Source organism: Lepisosteus platostomus, chromosome 8, assembly GCF_059453375.1.
Source record: "Lepisosteus platostomus isolate fLepPlt1 chromosome 8, fLepPlt1.hap1, whole genome shotgun sequence".
NCBI lineage: Eukaryota > Metazoa > Chordata > Actinopteri > Semionotiformes > Lepisosteidae > Lepisosteus > Lepisosteus platostomus.
The window spans coordinates 26,970,896-26,993,126 of NC_142618.1; the positions used below are offsets into that span (position 1 = coordinate 26,970,896).

Genomic DNA, 22,231 nt, shown 5'->3' on the forward strand with positions numbered 1-22,231 from the left:
GTGGACACCTTTGAAACACATAACTGAGGCATTTGATATCTTCTATCAAGATCTTTGTGTTCTCTTATTACCACCGTACGTTTTGGAGCTTGAACAATGTCATAGATTCACTTCCTTTTTAGGGCTTTGTTGTGGCTTTACTCTACTGTTTCCTGAATGGAGAGGTATGTACTAATTGAATATTTTCCATAAATATTATTTTCTATAATTATTCATGTTGAATATTGTTTTTATTTTGATACATTCTTTTAATAAATAATAAACAGAGTTTGCATGTCTAGCAGCAATACAGTCATGACATTTTGAATGCAAGATTCTAAATCAGAAGTTTAAGACTAGAGCACAGAGTTTATTGATTCAACAACTATTCTGAATGGCCAAGAAAATATTAAAGACGTCCTGACTCCTGTGCCTTGCCAGATACCTCAACCACTGTACATCCCTAATAAAATTAATATTAAGATTAGGAACATTTCAATAATAATGAATTTGCACAGAATTACTGTCTAGTTATTTTTAACACAGTACAATATCTCAAAATGATGTGACAGACTTGTCTTCCAGGACTAGCAAAGGCTTTAAAATGTTTTTAGGATAAAAATTAAAGTGATAAACATATACAGTATTAATTCAGAGATGTTTTTTTACAACGTACAGCATAGTCTTAACGCTATGCTCTGTTGTAGGTTCAGGCGGAAATGAAGAAGCGACTTGCTAAGTGGCACAACCAAGGTTATTCAACTTTTACACAGAAACGTAAAACTTTGTTCACAGAGAGCAGCACTGTAACTCAGCTCACTGTTTTAGAAAAACCTAGCCCTAAAAGAAAACCTTCTGAGTACCAGAACAGTATTTCTTCTGTTTAATTATTTTGTCTGCTGGTTACTTAAATTTTAATATAATTATTTGCAATTATTATGTACTAGGAAAATGGAGTGTGAAATGGTTTATTTTGGTTATTGTAGCCCATGTTTGTGATATCTATAGTCGTTTCTATTCCAAGTTTAATGTTACTTTATTAATGGATTTCATTGCACATTTATGAGAAGAAGGTTCCTATACACTTCATAGAATAATTATAGTTTTGATTGCCACATAATGAGTATGAAGCAAGAGTATGTAGTATGATGAGTATTTTAGTTTCCTTTAAAAAACAATGTGCTTATTAATATATTACTGTCTGTAAATAAAATATGTACTTTATTTTCTAATGTTGAAAATCAAACAAGTATCTGGAGCACTAGACTGTAAATTGTATTTTAATGTACGTTTTACTACAAAATTATATTTTAGAAAATGCTGTTCATAATGTATCAACACATCAAAAGATTTAGCAATCATTAATACAGAGTCCTTAAATTATGTACAGTAATAATATTGCTGCATTTCCCTAATATTGCAATATGCAACATTTTGAAAGATTAACTTTGGCAGGGGCAGCATGGTGGCACAATAGAATTGCTGCCTCACAGTGCTGGGAACCTGGGTTTAACTCTGGACCTGGGGTGCTTTCTGTCTGGAGTTTGTATGTTGACCCTGTTTTTGTCCACGTTTTCCCTCAAGTGTTCTGGTTTCCTCCCACACTCCAAAGACATGCTAGTATGCTAATGGTTTCTGGGAAAATTGGCCTTGGTGTGAGTGTGTGCATGTTTGTCTGCTTGTGCTCTGGGATGGACTGGTGTCCTGCCTTGTTCCTGTTGCTTGCCTGAATAGTCTTCAGCTCCCCTGAGACCCTACTGTATCTTGCATAAAATGGATTAATGAAACTTTGGTATTTAAGTTGAGCATATTTGACAACATTATTTAAGTTATAGCAAAATGTGAGCTATGTGATTTTGGATTAAGTTATCAATAGTTTTTTTTTTCTTTTTGCAGTTTTGCTCACTGATTTTCCTTATTATTTTTGGACAGTGAATGTGGTTGTATAATGAGGTGTGATCATTTTTATCTGCGTAATAAGTTAAAACTAGGTAAAAAGAATATATATATATCTCAAAATACTGATAATTGATGCTTTGACATGTAAGCAGGGTGTTGTGGTTCATAGTTCAGCTAGTTTGGAAATTTCTATATACAGTATGTACAGGAGAAAAGTCTGAATCCTCAAAAACCTCTTATCTGAAGAGAGACAGGGCATTATAAAGAGCATGGAGAACTAAAGAGCTAGAGCATTTCAGCTACCAGAGGTAGTTGTTGCCCACACAACTTGAACAGAAAATAGAGTTAGTTCAGATATTATGTGGTTACCTCAGAAGGCCTTTAGAAAAGTAATTGAATGCTTTTGTAGATATACTATTTGATAGTAAGTTGAACATTCTTGTACCTTGAAGCAACCCATTGTACAGGATATTGCCCTATGTTTTACATAAGGTAGGTTTATCATAGAATGAAATTATGGAGATGAGCTTCTTATAAAGAAAATATTGATTTCAAATACTGAAACTGCCTAACAGCAGCAGGTAAACTTGAGAAGCTATAATGCAAATGGAGATCAAACTACCTCTGAAGAAAACTTAACTAACCACACATAGAATTAGCTACAATGACCAGGTATTCGGGCCATTCACTGTTCGTGGGATTTCAGTATCTTCAGTGGGAATGATTGAGATACATGTTTGGGCATGATAAAATGGTGTCTGACAAAGGTTGACCAGTGTTGAATGTGCAAATTCAATGAGAAATAGTTAAGTTCTTTTTAACCAGCGTTTCTTAACATGGGGGTTGCATGAATACTGTATTAAAATAAGTAATTATACACCGTAATACTACAGTTTATTTTGAAAAAGGTGCAATAAAAATAATTGTGAAAAACAGCACCACCCCGTGGCTATTTTATTGCAACATACCTTTGCATTTTCAAGTTGCAATGAATGAGTTGTTACTGGGTAAAAAGCTAAAAAAAACATGGAGTGGATTCTAACTGTTGGGAGAGCTAAACAAAGCATAAAGCTGCAGAGACAGACAAAAGAAAAAAGACAAAATGTAGGACATATGACTCCAGGTATTTGAAATATTTTTTCACACGTGAGGGAGGAATGGAACCTTAATCACAGGGTGTTGCATGTGGCAAAGTTTTGGCAAGGGGGAGTCATAAGCTGTTGAACGAGGTACAGTTCTCTGCAAACAAAGCCACTAGAATTGTTTTGAGAGAAAGCTACAGGAGCTATGAGACCAGAAGTCTACCATACAGAAAGCCATCATGAGAAGGCTTAAATAAGAAGGCAATTATTGTTATCTCACATTGGATTGCCAAAACTGGGAAAGTACACACAGTAAGTCAGACTTTTTTCTTACCATGTGAAAAGAAACTGTTTCAATTATGTTTTGGAAAAGTGTAGCAGACCAACTGGCTATGATACCATTGTCAAACGAAACTGTGATGAAACACACAAATGAGGTGCTTGAGCAAGTTATTTCCAAAATAAATCATGTGTTTATTTTTTCCCTTCAACTGGATGAGACCACTGATGTGGCAAATAACTTTTCAGCTGTGAAATGGTTTGCCCTTTTGCAGACATTTTCAGCCAACTGAATGAACTGAATGCGGCACTTCAAGGAAAAAAAACCACTATGCTTTCACAATCTTTCTGACAAAATTGAGTGGTGGGTCAGAAGACTTGCGTTATGGCAAATGAGTGTTGTCAAAGAAAACCTTGAAGCCTTCCCATTACTGGAGGAGGTTTTTTGCAGGAACGGTGTTTGAAAAGCTGATTTAAAGACAGTTAGCAGAGCTCATTTGGAAGGACTGAAACGTCAGTCTTGTGAGTATTTGCCCAAAAACATGGTGATCTTTAATGCAGATAGATGGGTCAGAAATCAATATTCAGAGACAGATAATACAATTAAGAGCTAATTTATCACTAAAATTTATAGAAGAATCGTTGATTTCAGGCATCATTGATTGATTTCACAGGTAACTTGGCTCTGAAGCAGATGTTCACAGAGAGGCCTCTGGCTCAATTTTAGATCTCTGTGCATGATAAATACCAAGGACAGAGCAACATGGCCTTGAAAAAAAAATCTCCCATTCGCATCAACCTATCTTTATGAATCAGGCTTTTCAGCTCTAACTTACATGAAGAAGAAATACAGAGCCCCTCTCAGGGTCAAAGATGATTTCTGTCTTTACCTCAGCCCCAGAAATCCCCATCTAGAAGTCCTCTCTGCCTCTATGCAAGTGCAACCATCTCATTGAGTAAGTAGTTTTATCCATTATTGTTTTATTTTTTATTTGATGTGGTAATATGTTTTTTGGGGGTTGTGCACTTTTTCACTTGTTCAAAGGGGTTGCACTTACAAACATGTTTTAGATGAACAGTGTAGCATAGTGCAGTAAGTTAATACATAGTGTAAGATGCAGTAAGGGAAGAAATGTGCATATCACGATTATGTGTTCTTGGTTTTCTCACATATACCCAATGTAAGAAAGAAAGAGAAAAAAAATAAAATCAACAAAATTTAAACAGATGTAGTAAATCAGAGTCCACGTGTGCGTGATAAAATATACCCCCATCTGAGATTATAACAGTAGCAATGGAGATTGTATGAGTGGAGTATTGTCAAAGATGGGAAGCACCCTGATGATGGAAGAATGAGTACAATTCTTTTTTAAATACACAATATTAACTAAAGTTTCGGGTGTGATAACAATTGGCCAAGTGTCACAGTTTGACATGTCAAAGAAAAGATTTTGAATCTTATTTGGAATGGAATACAGACTTCTGAAAAGCCTCATTGCATCATGAAAATTAGTGGATACAGATTATACAGAGCTCACTCAATCTTATAGCAGGAAGGTTCAAGTTTCATTATAGACATGGGCAAGTCCTAACACAGTGTATCATGGCTCTGAAGCACCAGGCAGATATGCTGGAGTTTATATAGTTTTGGGTGTTGCACTCCAAGACCAAAGTTTCTGCAGACTCTGTGGAGAAAGTTATCAAAAATGTCTGTTGTCAGAGAAAGATTTGACTTTCAAATCAGTATGCAATATTGCACATGCTGATACCTCGCTCTGAAAGACATCCAGGAGACAGCTAAATATTTTGAACATTCTAAAAGGGAGGTACACAGACTGGCACCCAATCAGAAAGGTAAGCAAATTGGCAGAGACCACATAGGTTGGCCTCATACTCGTCAACAGCTGCACAACCATCAATAGTCAGCACTAATCGAGTACAATATATCACAGATGTCACAGAAGAAGATCAACAAGATTAAACATTTGACGTTGTCCAGGACTATGCTGCTCAGGACACGAATGATGGAATTTAACTCCAAATGCAACTGGCAGGTAGGACTGTGATCATGCAACTTGATATGGGGACATCTGTATCACTGGTGCCAGAATGCATATGTAAGGAAAAGCTTTCAAAATACATGCTGCAACCAACACATGTGAAGCTCTGGTCCTATATGGGGAGCACAATCCAAGTGTTAGGTGTTAGGAAAATACCACATCTGCAAAATCTAACACACACAGGGAAAAAACATAATGGCTGAAAAACGACATACAAAGCTCTCAAAACCAAACTATCAGGTTTGAATTCCACACACACTAATCTCATATGTTTAACTCTCACAAAGCACCAATAAAACACAGTGTGTCAAAAAAGTAAATTCTCTGGTCAAAAAGGGGAAATGCATGTAGGAACGCAATAAATTGAACAAAATCATTTGAAAAAAACTCACTGTAATGAATGTTCAGATGGTTCATTTTTACACAAATTACAGTAAAATACATTCTTTCTGTAAATGAAGAAAAACACAGTAAACTGCCAAACAACTACTGTATGAAAGCAAAAAAAATGCTGCATTCAGAAACTGTCCTGTCTGTCTTTTTCATCTACATTACAGTTGATGTTTTCCCTGGCCAAGCAGCAGGAAAAAAAAATCTCCTAGCATGACAAATCCATGCTTGTCAAGCATCTGCACTATCACCACAGGTCTCTTCCATTGCCTGGAGTAGACTGACTTGTTCATAAGGCTTGCGGTCATGAACCTTCCATCGCCATGCAGAAAAAACATTCCTCAATTGGTGGACACGGTGGACAAGCTTACATTGTCCCAAATGACAAAATACATGTAAGTGTTGTCTGCAGCCCTGAGTTGGAACAATCGGTCATGCAGTGCATCAAGGAATGCCAGCAGATGTGTTGAGTTGTAAGGCCCAAGAGTTGCATGCCAAAGGACAACCCCTTGGTGACTGATTGTAGCACAAAGGTTGACGTTCCCACCCTTTTTGCCTGGGACCTCCACCTTTGCTCTCTGTCCTCTGATGTTTCTCCCCCATCTTTGCCTTGTAGACAGATTGAATCCTGCCTCATCAACATAGATTAACTCATTTGGGGCAGCATTAGCTTCGAGCTCCAAGATTCTCTGATTAAAGACATAATCGTATAGCTACAGTGATGAAGATATTGTGCATTTTTCTTACAGTACTGTATACTGTAACACTACTGCCCTACAACTTTGTGCAAGACAAGTGTACACTACTGTACTACTTTATGGAGGAGTCATAGCTTACCTGCACGTATAAGTAGCACATCTCTTTCACACAATCACTGTTTCTCTCAATTGGCACACGGTATACTGTATATTTGCTTCATAGACATCCTGTGCCTTCTCAGCACGCGATCGATGGTGGATATGTACATATTGTCTATGTTGTGAAACATTCCATTGTCCTCTAGTGTATGGCATTGGATATCTTTGAGTCATAGGGCAGTATTTGCCACCAGCCGCTGGTCTTCTCTGAATTCTGCATACAAACTATGCTAAGTCATGCTCACAAATGCTGTCATCTTGCTGCTATGAGAGCCAAATATAGTTTCTAAATATAAGTTACTTTTACCCATTCACCTGTTCTCAGTCCTAAAGGTTCAGATGATTCCAGTTACAGTGAACCAGCTCAGATTGGGTTGCACTCTACTGTACATTCTGCTTCCTGCATACTAATTCCATGGTTGATTACATTATCAATTACAATGGCTCTTATTTCATTTGAAATTTGTCTTCTTCTTCCTCTATTTCTTTCCCTACCTCTTGGTCTATGTGCTCTTTGTTGCTCCATTGTTTTCTGTACTGACCACTTGTGCAACCTTTTTATATTGGAGAACTGAGTGAAAATGAAGTTGACTGATTGTGTTTGTTCAGGTGAAGACTGTTGTAGTTCATTGTCACTTTGAGTGTTACCAGGTGATTCACATTTTAGTAGTAATGGCCCAGATGTTCTTACAATAACTATTGTGCTTATACATTGAGGATTGTGTGAAGTGTTTTGCAACATTAGTCAACCTGAATTGCAAGTTGAGTTGAAACAATTTGAAACAAGTAGAATGTGTGTTCAGTTCTACAGAGCTGGTGCATTGTTCTGGAAATTTTCTTTTACTGAGATCAGATCTCTCTGTGTGTTCATTTGGTCACAGTGGATAAGCAACTTACAACAGGATCTAAGGTCCTGGGGATCTTTAATGACCACTGAGAGTCAGGACCTCCGTTTAACGTCTCATCCGAAAGACGGCACCCACTACAGTATAGTATCCACACAACTATACCGGAGCATTAGGACCCACACAAGCCCCCTGTGGTCCCACTAACACCACTTCCAGCAGCAACCATAGCTTCACAGGTTTCCCATCCTGGTACTGACAAGGCCCAAACCTGCTTAGCTTCAGTGGGTAGCCAGTTGAGAGCTGCAGAGTGATATGGCTGCTGGCACTCAACACATTTATTGTATTTTAATAAATTATACAGTATATAGATTTTGGTTAAGGAAGCAACCCAGATTCAGGGATGATTAACCAACAATGTAGCCTCTACAAAGGAAATAATTCAGGACAAACTTCAAGACCTGACAGATGACATTTAATTTAAAATATTTGGAACTAATAAAAACATAAGCTAATTAATATAAGATGGGGGAAATACTGAGCTTGACAGAGCTACCATGACACATCATTTTAATTTTTTAAGCAAAGTGTAAAATACTCTGTGTTTAAACTCAGACAGATGTCTGACCCTTGATCCAGTTTTAATTGTTGGTTTGCAAAGGATAAACCTTATTTACTAAAAACATGTCCCTCCAGGGACAGTGATTCACTGTGCCCTTATAGTCACCAGACCAGAGTCTCACTGTCTTGTCTGGTTTTGGAATGATGATAATAAGTGCTGCCCAGTCACTCCTGTCTGTACAGTATGTGAAATAATGCTGTGTGTCTTCAGACAGTCTAATTCCTTTTCCACAGGTTCCATCTTTATTGCCTATGTCACTGAACGGGACTTATGGAATATTGGAGCTACTCCCAACACAACATGTATTTTAGCTTTAAATCCTTTAACTTCCCAAAGCCTTCCTTGAAAATAGATTTGTGTTTGTTTACCATTTTGTTGTAGTGCAGATGGTGGTACTATATCTTTCCCGTGCAAACCAACGATTGAATTTTATCTTCTCAAGCCAGTCAGATCCTCCCTATTACTGTAATAAGCTCAAATCCTAATTTCAGGCAAAAGGCATTGTTACAATAAACTCTCATTAAGATAGCTATTTTACGCTATCAAGCATTGAACCCAAGCATGAGGTGAATGCAACCTATTCTTTTAAAAGGTTTGCAAATGAGAGAGCTTAGTACGTTCCCATTGCTTATATGCTGATCGGTGGAGATTTGTTAGGTGAGGACTGCTGTGACCCTGCTCTGGAGCTGATCCAGCATTGCTGTGGAGTGCAAGTAGATGGGCTGCTGGCTGGAGAGACTGGAGCATATCCAGCGTATCAGACTTTGCTTTCCTGGTCCAGTTGAGCTCTTTGCTACTTCTTCTCCTTTCTATGCTGGCTTCCTTGGGTCTTGACGTACCGTCCTCTTGAGCGTAACTTCCTGGACTTCACATCCCGGACCTAACTTCCAGTCCTTCCAGTGTTCACGGGACTAACTTCCGGTCCTTCTGGGCTTCACTTTCCTGGTCCTAACTTCCAAGGTGTGGTTCTTGGCTTGCCCTATTTATAAGCCTCAGACAAAGACATTCCAGTGTTTTGTCTGTCAGGGTTCTAGTTGGCCAATTCAAATCTGTGACTTGCATATCTCTCCTTCAGGAATTTTTATTGCTTCTGTCATGAGAGACAGGATAAAATGTTCAGAATTTGGGAAGACTCATATAGTAACTTCTTTTGAGTAATACATACAAGTTTGATAGTTATAATACTGAACTACTCATGTTTCGCCCAATCTTTTGACACCAAACAAGCATAGCCCACTTCTTCCTGAAATAATTATGATGTCTTATACTGTATTTTAATTTAATATTTTGGATGTACTCTTTTGTAGGGAATAAAGTACAGTATGTAATGTGGCAATACAGCAAGCATTGGGATGCTATTTTATTGGGTCTAAATTATGATTTGCTACTGTATACAAGCAATGAAAGGGAGATATCTCATGTCTCCACTAGAGGGGTGACTCGATTTTCCTGACTGTGACCCTGGATGGATCAGAATAATCTGTTTTCTAAATTATACATTCTTTATATAATGCTTGTTGCAATTAGAATTCTGATGGATTCATCTTTTTTATTATAAATTGTTCTTTAATTTAAGAGCAAACAAGTGATATCTACAGGCATTTGCTTGGACATCCCTTGTTCATTGAGGTTTAATGCAGTTAGTTGTGTCACATACCATGTAATTTCTTAATTTAATATCAGTAGAATGGCAACACAGGGTGTTCACGGTACATTTTTGTAGCCTTGGTGGATTAAATATTGTAATTTTTATTTTTATGTGATTTCTTGGAGACGGGGTATTTACGCTAAATGTTATTGAAAGAAATAAATTTCATTTTCACAGAATGAGTATGTCAAGTATTAAAACAGTGTAGTTTAAGACGAACACGATATTTTAGGGCTACAGTACAATATGGGGATAGGGAAATTTTCTGTTGTTCTGAAAACCATAACATTATTTCATAATTCCTAAGCCCTATTCTATCACCCACATCTAGACTCTAAGCATCTACCTTTTCTTCTAAAAATGTAAGAAATGTATGTTAAAGCATCTAAGTCTACCTAAGAAAAAGAGCAGAGATATTCTTTCCTGTAAGGTTATCCAAAGACGACACACATTTATAGTTAGAGATGAGGCTTATTATAAAGCATTGAAATAAAATGTTGTAACCTCCATGACTCTTTTTCCATGAATCCCATGTTTAGAACTGAAAATAAGAGGCAATTATTCTAAAACATATGCCTAAACAATAGCTGATAATTTTTGAAAGTTTACTCATTATTCAGGAGTTTGGTCAAATTCCAATAAGAGCCAAAAAGGCTGACAAAAATAAGGGATAGTGTACTGTTGTAGTACATTAACTTGTCTGGCTGAATAAATGACAGTACTGGTCAGAGATCGATTTTGTGACATCCCCCCAAAAGAATCACCAAACCACTGACAAATTTCACACACTGAGCTAGGAGTGAGGAGTTTGGCTGCAATTTTACAGAAAGTGAGCAGGAAATGCACATTGTTTGGGTAGATCTGGATATGCTTTGTTGTGGAGGAAGTCTTGTGGAGAACGAAGTAATTGAAATGAAATAATGATATAGTAGATAGGACATTGATAGGAGAGAGTGAAGTGGGTAAAATTAGGAGAGAAGGGAAGAATTAACATGATTTGGCTGCAGGTGTTTGAAGGGCTTGAAGGGCTGATGACACCAGAAGAGGTGAAAGACAAGTGCTGATGGCTTGGCAACAGCAGACCCATTTATTTTCGATGGAGAATTTGAGGTTGAAGAGGTAAGAAAGTGACGCCAGTCCTGGATTGCAGGAGACAAATTCGATAAAGGTAAGGTCTCAGCAATACTAACTGTGAAATACAGTATTTCCATCAGTGACAAAATGAAATATAAAGTGCTAGAAAAGATGCGTGCAGTGCTGTGTTCAGCCAGGGAGCACTTAGGCAAAAGGCAGCAGAATTGCAACAATAGAATTTGACCACCTCCCAAAACTGCTGTTAAGTGAACATTATCTATTTATTGTATTTTTATTGACTGTTTTAAATCAGGTGAAACAATTGTTCTCTTAAGATGTTTCTAACATTAGCTTTAAATAAAACAGGGTCACAAATAACATGAGGGTTACTAACTTCAGTCAAGGGTTCACATTTAGTTACATTAACAATAACAATTTTGACAATTGGAATTCCTAACTTTGCATAGATATTGTGAGCAGTCAATAAATATAACATGATTCTTATCATCACAGTTCAGAAATTTTCTGTCACATTTGGATCTTAGGCAGCCATGAAGAGCAGGAACTGCAGCAGTAAGATCTCATTTATTTTGCTATAAATCTGAATGTCATTAGCATAACAATAAAACCAAAATACACAGGCAATCTAACCAAGAGACAATAAATGTTTGATTAAAGGTACTAGCACAAAACTCTGCAGAACACCCTGAATAACTGTGACATTCGTAGATTTTAAACAGTCAGAGTTTAGGACTTGGCTCCTTTTAGGCAAATAGGAAGCAAACAACTTAAGAGAACTATCAGATGATTTTTCATACGATTTAGTAAAATTCTATTATTGACAATATTGGAAGATGTACTTAAATTCAAAGGAGAGAAATATTAAGTAACCCAAAGTAAAAAAAAAAAAACTTAAGAAGGGGTGTTTCAAAGTTGGCTTTAAGTTGGAACTGGAAAGTTTAAAAATATGAATTAGAAGCAGGAATTATTGCAATTGAGCTGCAACACCCTGTTCACCCTGTTTATCAGAATTATAGTGAACCATATTTTTCATAATGTAAGCATTTAATTCTAAAAAAGCATAGTAACTTTTTTGTTTTGGGGTAATAAACAGTTCACAATGTTTATTCCACTGTCAAAAACATTTATTGCAGTTGAAGTCAATATTTCAGTCATGTACAAAACCTCTAATATATATATATATAGATCAAACAATTTCACAGCAACATCACAGTGAAAAACAGCAGGCAATTGATTCCAACAACAGAGAAAATATTTTGTTACAATAACTGTACATGGGTTACATTCAAATTTAAATATTACACAATTATCCTCCACATAACAATTGACCATTTTGATTTACACTAAGTTAGGGATATTCAAAACTGTTAGGGATATTCAAAATGTTGCTTGTTTCAGCCATAACTTTCAAAAATGTGGTTTTATTGAAAAGATATTATGGGATTTTTTTCATTGTTCATTTTGCAACAAACAGTCCTAATATAGTGAAAGCTGAGCTGTTATATAAATATTGTATTAGCTTTGTGTTTTATGTTTATCAGAAAATTTGTTAGTGGTGTATATAAATATTAGTATTAAAAATCCCAAAATTATAAATATTCCTAAAATCTAAAATAGTACTTTTTGAATCAATCCAATAATACAACTATTCATGTATAAACCAATTTAAGATGTTTTAATCTATTTTATACACTCTACCAATGGTTTGGTGATTAATATTGCCAAAATGTGTTTAAACCCTTTTTTAAACCCAGGAAATAGTCTGTTTTTAGACTGTTTAAACCTTTAAAATCAAGGATTTAGCCAAAACAGTTCATAATCGTTTTGGTTTGTTATAAGGATTACTGAATCTGAAGGCATATGGGAACTGTATGTAATAACAGAAGTTTAGGTCTAAATCATGCAATACATAACTACTGTAGAGCCAATGTGGGCCCCAGAAGTCTTTTAGGATTGTTTTTTTTAATATGCCATCAACTATCTACTTATTTGTAAGAATTCATTCATTTTTTAATCTAATATAATCATATACTGTGCACCTTTCACCACTATGACTCTCAATGTCTTATTATGTGTTAGTAATTCATAATTGAGAAAAAATATCCAGCAGATACTTTTCCCCCCACAATTCTCCATTCATTCTACTTTTTTAACAGTTTTAAGACATGGTCGTTCTGTCCGTGTGTTAAGATTCAGAATGATTGCTGGTGTTACTACAGTCACAAAATCTGAATAACTGTACAGCAGAAATATTTAAAAGCATGCACAACATCTAATTATATATTATACATCAAAGGTGGGTTCTTTACTTCTTTCTGCAACATAACTGTTTATCTAAGGCCATACTGGTACATTCAGTAAAATCTCCCTGAATTGAACAGTTTTAAGATGGAAACACTTTCAGCATCTCAGTCCTCTACTTTTTACATCAAATCTAGTAGCTGTTCAGATATGTTACATTTGGGAAGAAATTAAACCACCATAGATGCATGTTTCATTTTCTAAATACGATGACATTTACAGTAGGCTGAACATTTACAACAGTATTACCAGGAAAATATATTTTAAGCACTGATAGATAATTCTATTCACTTGCATCTATCACCACTCCATTTAGAAAATACTGAAATATTATCTTAAATTGAAACTTGCTTTTGCTTTTCACCAATGTTACCTCTGTACTTGTCACCAGCTACAATGCCTTGCTTTTAACATTTATGCTATTACAATCACTACTTAAAAGTGTTACTTCAGCAATCTGTTAATAGAATAACTGAATATTTGACATCACTACTGAAAGAAGCCTTCAAACCTCATCCTATCAATGTTTTAAAAAAATGTTTCTATTGAATCTTATAACATAAACTGACAACTGAATGTAGCAAATCAAATATTTCTAAAACTGCATTTCACAAATAGTTGCTATACAAAGAAAATGTACGTACTGCTATCTCTAGTCCACTCAAAACAACAAAAACTAGGATAATCTCTGCTTCTTGACCATCTTTGGTTCTGGTGTGATTCTGTAGTGTTTTTTTTTCCTCTTTATGTTAGTATGAGAAGAAGCACAACAAATATGTTGTTTTTCTAGTTCTCCATTTTTATCATACAAATTGGTTGTGCCTTCGTAAATGCATTTTGTGAATTGGAACTTATTCTGTTCTGTATTCAAGATAATTCAAAATTCAGACAAATACGGTAGATTTAGTTTTATTTCTAAGCAACACATTCGCAGAATTGCCTTTTTATCTTAGTATAAGCTTCTTGATGACTGTGCTTAGTTCCTTTAAGTACAATCATTATAAATATAGTGATTATTCCTTCATACAAGCTGAGTGTCAAATGTAAAATACAGTACTCGGAATATTCACTTTTTTGTTTTTCTAATTATGTACTATAGTTTATACAATAATTAATCAGGATAATTAGCTATCTTTTCAAAGCTCTGATCCACATTTAATATATTTAGAAGGAGAAGTTAATACATCCACAAGGGGGTCTCTAAGAAGGTCTCTATTAGCAGAATAAACAAGTGTCAATTAAATGAAGTCAAAATAGACTTTTGATATTAGATATTTTCATCAGATTAGTTTTTTTGTGCCATTAGGATAATAATTCAATGCAGTTTTATCTTGCAAACTAGTAGTATGAGAAGTAACCAGTAAAGATATGCGTAGTCGGCTATGACACATGGAGGAAACAGCTTTAAATTCCATAGGTGAGTGTTAACTTCAGGTATCAGGGAATGAGTGCAAATACTGTGCAGGGCAACATTAAATGGAGAAATATATACAAGAAACTAAGTGCTGTAAGTCATCTAGTAAATTCAATGTAAGTATCTGTTCCTTAAAAAAAATATTCCTAATATTTTTGTGAATCTGTGTGAATACTACTAATAATAAAACCACATTCAGTATCTAAGACTATGTGTAACATGGAATTCACCGCCTGCATTTTATCCATCACAAAATACAACAAAATGAATAAAGAAAATCAAAGTTGCTTTACTTATGCTTTGAAGAAAAAAATATTTTCCACCTTTCCCAACATTTTTAATTCCAGAATTGACAGTGTAAAAGATACAGTTTTAACTGCACACAGCAAATAGGGTTTTACACTGTTCTTCATTACTAAATGAAATTTCTTTAAAGGTCCTTTAAACTCAACTATGGGTTTCCAAGAGAAAATATAATTTAGCAGAGACTGAATTTTATTTTAAATAAATTATTTCAAATAAAACTAAAGAAACAGGAAGCCATAAAGCAGACTAAGTTATAGGAACATGAAAACAATAAACATGCATTTAATATGATAAATAATATAGTATTTAAGACTACTTCCAAGATTATCATTGATTTAATGTATATACAGGTGTCTTATTCTCAGTATGTATAAAACATCTTTATTGTTGTGATTATTACCATCAGTAATAAAAAGACCACCACTGTTCAAGACCACCGTGCAAAATGAAATACATAAAATGCTAAAATGAGACCATTTGAAAAACAATAGTATGAATATTGAGATTTTGGTCAAAGATTTCCATCAGTTTCATCTTCAGCAAGGAAGATAAAAAATAATATAAGATCAAAAAAAGGTATTCAGCCATAACCAAAATCAGCTAAAATACTTTAAAGGCCTCTTGGTTTATAGCATTGATTAAGCATAATAAAAGCACTTTTGTAATATAGAAAGATGTTTTTATATGAGATCTTGTTTTCTTCCTGAAATAAAAAATATTTATTTGAAATTCTAATTCAAATAAATGAATACTGTTTATGATTTACTCTAAAAGGCACTTTGGAACTGATATTTCATAAAAGCAAATCTGTAGAGAATAATCGGTAGAAAGAAGATTCTGGATTGACATCAATTGTAAAATTTTTATAGGTTGCAACCTGCAAACCGAAAACAGTGGTATTATACAACATAAGAAATTATCAGATTTTTTTAAAATCTTTGGAGTAGTTTAAACTAAAGCAGTGTTCTGATGGCCTTTGCACAAGTATATTTGAGGACTTAAACAATTGCAATCTATACACTGAATACATAAGGGATTCTGAAAAGCTAAAGTAATACCTGTGAAGCAACTTGCAATTGTGCATATTATTGTGATAAAGCAAAGCAAATGAATACAATTTTCACCTGAAGTAGTGTAATACTATTTTTTAGAAGTAGAGGCTCCATAAAGCAATTCAAGAGACTATTTAATCAGCTATTAAATGCACATTTATGTAGTGATGCCTCTTTAATAATCTAAAAATAATATGAATATATTACATTTTAAAAATGTATTAAAACACATTTTGTTTTAGAACACCAAATAAAGACTCTACAGATTGGACTCCAGTAGCATTTTCAATGTAAAATAGGATTATCACATGAATTTCACAAAATATCACAAAGAAAAAAAAACAACAACAAACCTACATTATATACTTTACTGTATATACATGACACTCATGTTTCTTAGTCATGAGTGTAATATTTTTTTAATTTCCTCTGTCCGGAACTAGACACAATACCTTCCTAAAACCAGTGTTATCTATGAACTCTGAACAGCACTTCAGGAGGAGTGCATTATTGATTGATAAATTAGCATTTTATCAAAGATTAGCAGTTCACCTGTTAATTTGCGTTTCACTCATAATCCTGGCTGAATTCCTCCAGGTTTATGGCTTTTTTACAGCCAAATAAATCCTCTTGTACTCCTTGAAAGAACTACTCATATTTTAATTTTTTTTTGAGCAACAATATTCTTTCTCTGTGTGTATTTTTTACGTGTATGTCTAAAATTTTGTCCTTTGTATCCTGTGAAATATTTCATATCTTGATCACAGTGAGTTTATCCTTGCTTTTAATATTCTTTTTGACCTACAGTACAAATCATTCATTGTTTTTTTGTGTCATATCCAAGCTTGTGAAACACATCTAGTATGGCCTTTCTGTTCACAGTAAAGTCTTTAACCATTCACATATTTGCTGAAGGGGTCTGTAAAATAAGATTGAATGTAATGAAATGGCTGCCAAGAACTTATAAATTTATTGATGAAGTTAACAGAAGCCTATAATTAGCTAATTATATTGGATGAGTGATTATTTACAGGTGTTTCATTTCAGCTAATCTCCTGTGCTGTGATTCTGTAAATGGAATTTTTGCAGCTGAAAATGGCTTAATAACCAGTTATTTTCAGACTAGAAGTTAATTTACTTATTTTTCTCTAAACGTGTACAACACATTTTCTTGTGCCATTTACTTCCTTACAAATGTTCTAGATGTTTTGATTCTGCCCAAGAAGGGTGAATTTAAGCAAGAGTTTTAAACACTTAAAGACTGTGAATTGCTTTAAAGTAAATGAATGTAATGATCTGCTGTACACAGTTGCATAAAATGAGATGGATCTTTCAGTGGTATGGTATATACAAGAAATATCCATGCTTTCCTTTGTTTGTCATTTTCACTCTTGAGGCACCAGGAATGTAGTGCCACCTGCTTGTACTTTTCTCTCAGAACATATTGACAGATGTCATTTAGCACTTCATGTCGCCAGGTTCTCCGCATTTATGCTCGACATCCGAATCTGAGAGCTGCTCTTGCTCAGAATGGACAGTTGCGTCCCCCCGTTCACTCCGCTGCTCGCCAGTGATGGATGACGATGTTTCAAATCCACAGCAAAGTACCGGTTGACTGTCCAGCTCCTCCATTTCCTCTTTATTTCCGACTGCACCTTTAGGGAGAAACTTGAAAAGGTCATTTTTTAATGTACTTAGCTGTAAAGGTGCACGCTGGTTTACAGTTCTCAATCTTACTTTTCCTACTTAACTTCCTACATATTACTAGAGAAAATAATTTAATATGAACACTATACTGCATTGGACTAATGGATGAAATAAAAGGAACCTGGTGCATATAGGAAATATTTGTAATGTCTGCACAACAGACAGCTGGTAAAAGTGCATCAACCAGAACAACGTAAAAGTCTATAATGACAATAGTATTTAAAAATGTATTTGCACTAATTTAAACGATGTTCTACAATTCAAACATACCACTTTAATCTAAATTAAGAAAATAATATTTGTCTTGTATAAATTAATGAAGTTATTTTTTCAATAATTTATGATGGATTGTTACTGTATATTACATATGTAATTTAAGATTATGAATATAAATTCAGTATTTAAAACATACAACTTAAGATGTTTTATTGGTGGCATCAGTTTGATTTTAGATGTTCTAATGTATTTAAAACTGAAATAAAAATTAATTACCTTCTTTTGGTCTGATGGACTTGCATAAACACTAACACAACTATGCTAACAACAGCATAATATGAAAACTCTGGCTTGCATGCAGCTTATTTAGCTTGATAAATTTTGGACTGTGAATTTTAAAGTGCATTTTTATATGTTTTATGCTTAATTACATAAACTACTTTTCTGTGCAAATGATATAGTATCTAAAAAAGAATCACAGCATAAAGAGCTGGAATTTACAAGTCATAAGATTAATGTAGAGATGTTTGAACTTACCTCTCCATTCAAAAAGCAGTATAGAACTGCCACAACAAAACCCTAAAGGGACAAAAAACAAAATGTTATACTGTATATGTAAGTAACTGAATAGCTCAGGATTATGCTGGTAACTTTTCTACTCATATTGGCTTCCACTTATCAATCCATTTAGCTTAGGTGTTAAGTTATTGTGATTGATTTATCTTGTCAATGGTGTAATCAACAGCTTTGGCATTCAAAGCTGCATATACTGTACTGTATACTAAGCTTATGCTGGACAAAGATATTAACTGTATATTTTGGGTTAATTTCAGCTGGGCTCTTACTGAATTGAACCACTTGTTGTCTTAGTCATGATTGAAAATATATTTTAGAACTCATTGAAGAAACCTTTGAAACCTGAAGGGTTGTAACTTTTCCTTGCATGTATTACCTAGGCAGGATCCAAGCTACATCTTCATGTAGTATCAGGTGGGTTGGTATAGTTCCTTTGAACAATTTTAGCAGGCAGGAACAATTACTGTATCTCAGAGGAAATTAAATTGTATACATAACATTGAGGAACTCACTACTGCATAGTTGGATTAAAATTGCATGTCATGTCTTATCTAACAATTAAATTCCAAATGTATTAAATTAAAAATATATTTTAAAGATTTATTCACAATTTAAAATATGACTAGAATAACTGCAAAATATTTTTTATGTTATCGTTAATATTTTAGTACCATCAATAAAAAATACAGCAACAATTTCATTACCTGTCTTTTACTAGCTTATTTGAATTCACTATTAAAATTTGTAGAAGTTCACTTTGATAATTCTAAAATTACAAAACTCTTTTGACTATTATCTTAACAAATCAAGTAAAATATCGGAGTTCATATTTATTTTGGTTATCTATGGAAGATAATTTTGAATTGGTTTATTAGATAATTCCTGTCAGCTTGTGATAGCAGAAAAAAAAGAATTATAGGTCTTGTTAAAACCTAAAATTATAGGTTGAATAAAGTTTATAATAAAATGTGTAGCAATATGTATTTTTACCCATGTGAGCCATACAACTTCAGATGTTCACATCCAAGCTGTGTGTGTAAGAGTGAGTTCTGATATAACAGATATACTGTACTGTAACATTCCCAATTTCTGTTACATTTTAAAGGATATAAAGTAGCTCAAAGTTCTGTGTTGGAAGATTTTATTAAAACAACTTTAAGATACTTTTTTTACCTGAAAAGATCCCAGGCCCAATTCAAACACAAGCCTTTCCCTCTTACTGACATCTTCAGGAGAAAAGGCAAACACAGTGTAGTGAATTCCAAACAAAGGGATCAAAAGCAGAGTTGAACGGGCTAGTCTCCTGTTAGAAAGAAAATATGGTAGGTTATTGTCTTTTAAACATATTTTGTGATTTCAAAACATGTTGTAAAAGTAAATTTTGATAAATAAGCGGAATGTTTTCCATTGGTGAGATCAAGTCCATCACCCATTTTTCCCACTATTCATGAGTGTTAATTTGAGAAGCAGAAGACTTAATAATATTTAGCTTTTTTTCTTAATTTCAAGTTTGAAATTTTTGTCTTCAAAGATACTTGTAATACTTGTATAGAGACATGACCCTGGAAATTACTATCTACTTCCCTAATGTAATTGTTATTAATGACACATTAGTTAAAATAATTTAATTTTAATTTAATTTCAACATCTTGAAATATAAAAGTAAAAATATAGTATTTTATTTTGGGGGGTTAAACTGGAAATAATCTAGTTGTAATACAGTATAAAAATCTTGATTAGAATGTATTTTGAATATTTTGTTGTTTATACTGTATTATTAAAGAAAAAGAGAGAAATGAGATTTAGCAGATTAACATTTGTAGATACATTTCTTCTTAATACACATAAAAGCAAAACTAGGAACAAATGTATAGTATCAACAACTTGTGTTTTTCAACTAGGAAGATGATATAGATTTTATGCCTGCCCTTAAATTATATAGTTTATTTTAGTTACACTTTAAGGTTTGTTTTTTTTTTGTTTGTTTGTTTGTTTTTTTAGAGACTGTAGGTATATGAAATATACAGTATATTCTCTTTTGTTTTGTATGTTTAACATTGATATTTCCTTTTACAACACTTTGTATTTTTTAAATACATGGTTTATTATATCTACAAAGTTTTATTCAGTCATTTCTAAAATGTGACCTTTTTACTTATTTTCTATATCAATAATTATTGTCTGCTTTTATTGCTTTAAGGCTTCATGGTCAATGAAAGCAAATAAAATCAAACTTATTTGACACAGAAATTCAAATTATATGAACCATTTATCTACATGAAACTCATGTTTTACTCCTGCAGAAAGAATAAAAAACAGGAACCAAATGATGACAGTAATAGTAAGCAAGGCAAATGTTTAAATATTTAGTAGCAGGAATACTTAAAAGAGAAATGTATTTAAAAACATAAAACATTCCGGACTCTTTAAAAATAGGTAAACAACAATATGGAAAGTAATTACATATACTGCCTTGCAAAAGTATTCAGAACCTCCCTATGGTGTGCCATTTTATGAGATTACAAAATGATGCAAATATTTTTTAACTTAATCTTTTATTGAAAACATGAGTGCCAAAACTGAAGACATCTAAGGGTAAGAAATGTTACAGTAAATGCTATAAAAAACTATAGAGAAAAAAAATTAATGTTAATTGCATAAGTATCCATCACTGTGAAATTAATATTCACTGGAAGAAATTATAGCAAGTTTTTTTTTTACCCTACCAACTGTGCACACCAGCTTGATGCAGCTTTTGTCCAATGGTCTTGGCAAATACAGTATGCTCAAGTTCTCTCAAGTTGCTTGGAGATCATATTTGGGAAGCAGTTTTGAACAGATTCTTAATAGAATTCAAATCAAGACTGGGCCACACAAGGACATCCATCTATCCATTCACCCATTTTCTGACCACTTTATCCAACTCAGGGTCATGGGGGAGCCAGAGCCTATTCCGGCAGGCAACAGACTCAAGGCAGGGTATGCCCGGGGCAGGACACATGTCCATGTCCATGAACACACACTCTAGGACTATTTTTTTCCCCAAAAGCCAATTCACCTATGAATATGTCTTTGGACTGTAGCAGGAAACCTAGACACCGACGAACACACACACGAACACAAAGGGAACAGTTCAATCTCCATACAGATGAGCAATGCTAACTACTGCAGCAACATGCCACCCCCACTCAAGGACATTAACTTTCTTATTCTTAAGCCACTCCAGTGTAGATTTGGCCTTTTAATATGGATCACTGCCCTGGTACGTCTATGCTCCATACAGTCTTCTCAAGCTTCCTAGTCCCTGCTGATGAGAAACAGCACTAGAACAGTTGCATCCTGAAGCAGTTTCCTCTTTGTGTGGCTAGTCAGGAGGGACGACCACAGACAAGCTTTGTTTGGGTGATATGATACACCATTTCTTATCCATTATATGGATATGATAATCCATTTCCCAAAGATATACTTCACAATCCATTTTTAAAGTTTTTATGCCTTTCTCCTGATCTGTGCTTTTATACAAGTTTATCTCTGAGTTGTTTTGAATCCTTCTTGGTCTTCATGGTTGAATTATTGCTTGATATCCACTACCTTACTGAATTACTGTACCTTACAGGGAAAGGTGTATTTATTGTCAAATCAGGTAAACTGATTTTTTTGCACACAAGCAGAAGCTTGTTAAGGTAATTTCTTTAAGGTAATTTAGGGTTAGGGGTTTGCCAAACAAAGGATTTTAATACTTACATAATCATGACATTTACATTTTTCTTTCATGTTAAATCTGTATTACTTATTTTTTGTTCTCTGAATGAGTGGGGTATGTTTTGTAAAATCTGAAAATTGCAAGGGTCTGAATACTTTTGCAAGGCACTGTATCAATGCATCAAAACACACAAAGGATAA

The 22,231-nt window shown here is 34.1% G+C and overlaps 2 protein-coding genes and 1 pseudogene across 13 annotated transcripts in view; 1 reads left to right on the top strand and 2 right to left on the bottom strand.

Moving 5' to 3' along the window:
* Nucleotides 1-2,816, top strand: part of ghrhrb (growth hormone releasing hormone receptor b) — a 56,364-nt gene extending 53,548 nt beyond the window's left edge. The window contains exons 12-13 of the mRNA XM_088643012.1: nt 123-164; nt 687-2,816. Of these exons, the coding sequence (XP_088499138.1) occupies nt 123-164; nt 687-866 (222 nt within the window). The 3' untranslated portion in view covers nt 867-2,816. The remainder of the gene's footprint in view (nt 1-122; nt 165-686) is intronic.
* Nucleotides 2,817-5,910: 3,094 nt separating this feature from the next.
* On the bottom strand, nt 5,911-7,072 carry LOC148657143 (uncharacterized; annotated as a pseudogene).
* Nucleotides 7,073-16,540: 9,468 nt separating this feature from the next.
* The window catches only part of LOC148657144 (pituitary adenylate cyclase-activating polypeptide type I receptor-like), a 189,352-nt gene continuing 183,661 nt past the window's right edge, over nt 16,541-22,231 (bottom strand). For 9 of the 12 annotated variants that reach the window (XM_088643017.1, XM_088643018.1, XM_088643024.1 and 6 more), the window contains 3 exons: nt 19,502-19,631; nt 18,290-18,331; nt 16,541-17,497 (listed from right to left, as the gene is read on the bottom strand). In XM_088643017.1, the coding sequence (XP_088499143.1) occupies nt 17,288-17,497; nt 18,290-18,331; nt 19,502-19,631 (382 nt within the window). In that variant the 3' untranslated portion in view covers nt 16,541-17,287. The remainder of the gene's footprint in view (nt 17,498-18,289; nt 18,332-19,501; nt 19,632-22,231) is intronic. The other 3 variants (XM_088643020.1, XM_088643025.1, XM_088643019.1) reach the window with 1 other exon arrangement.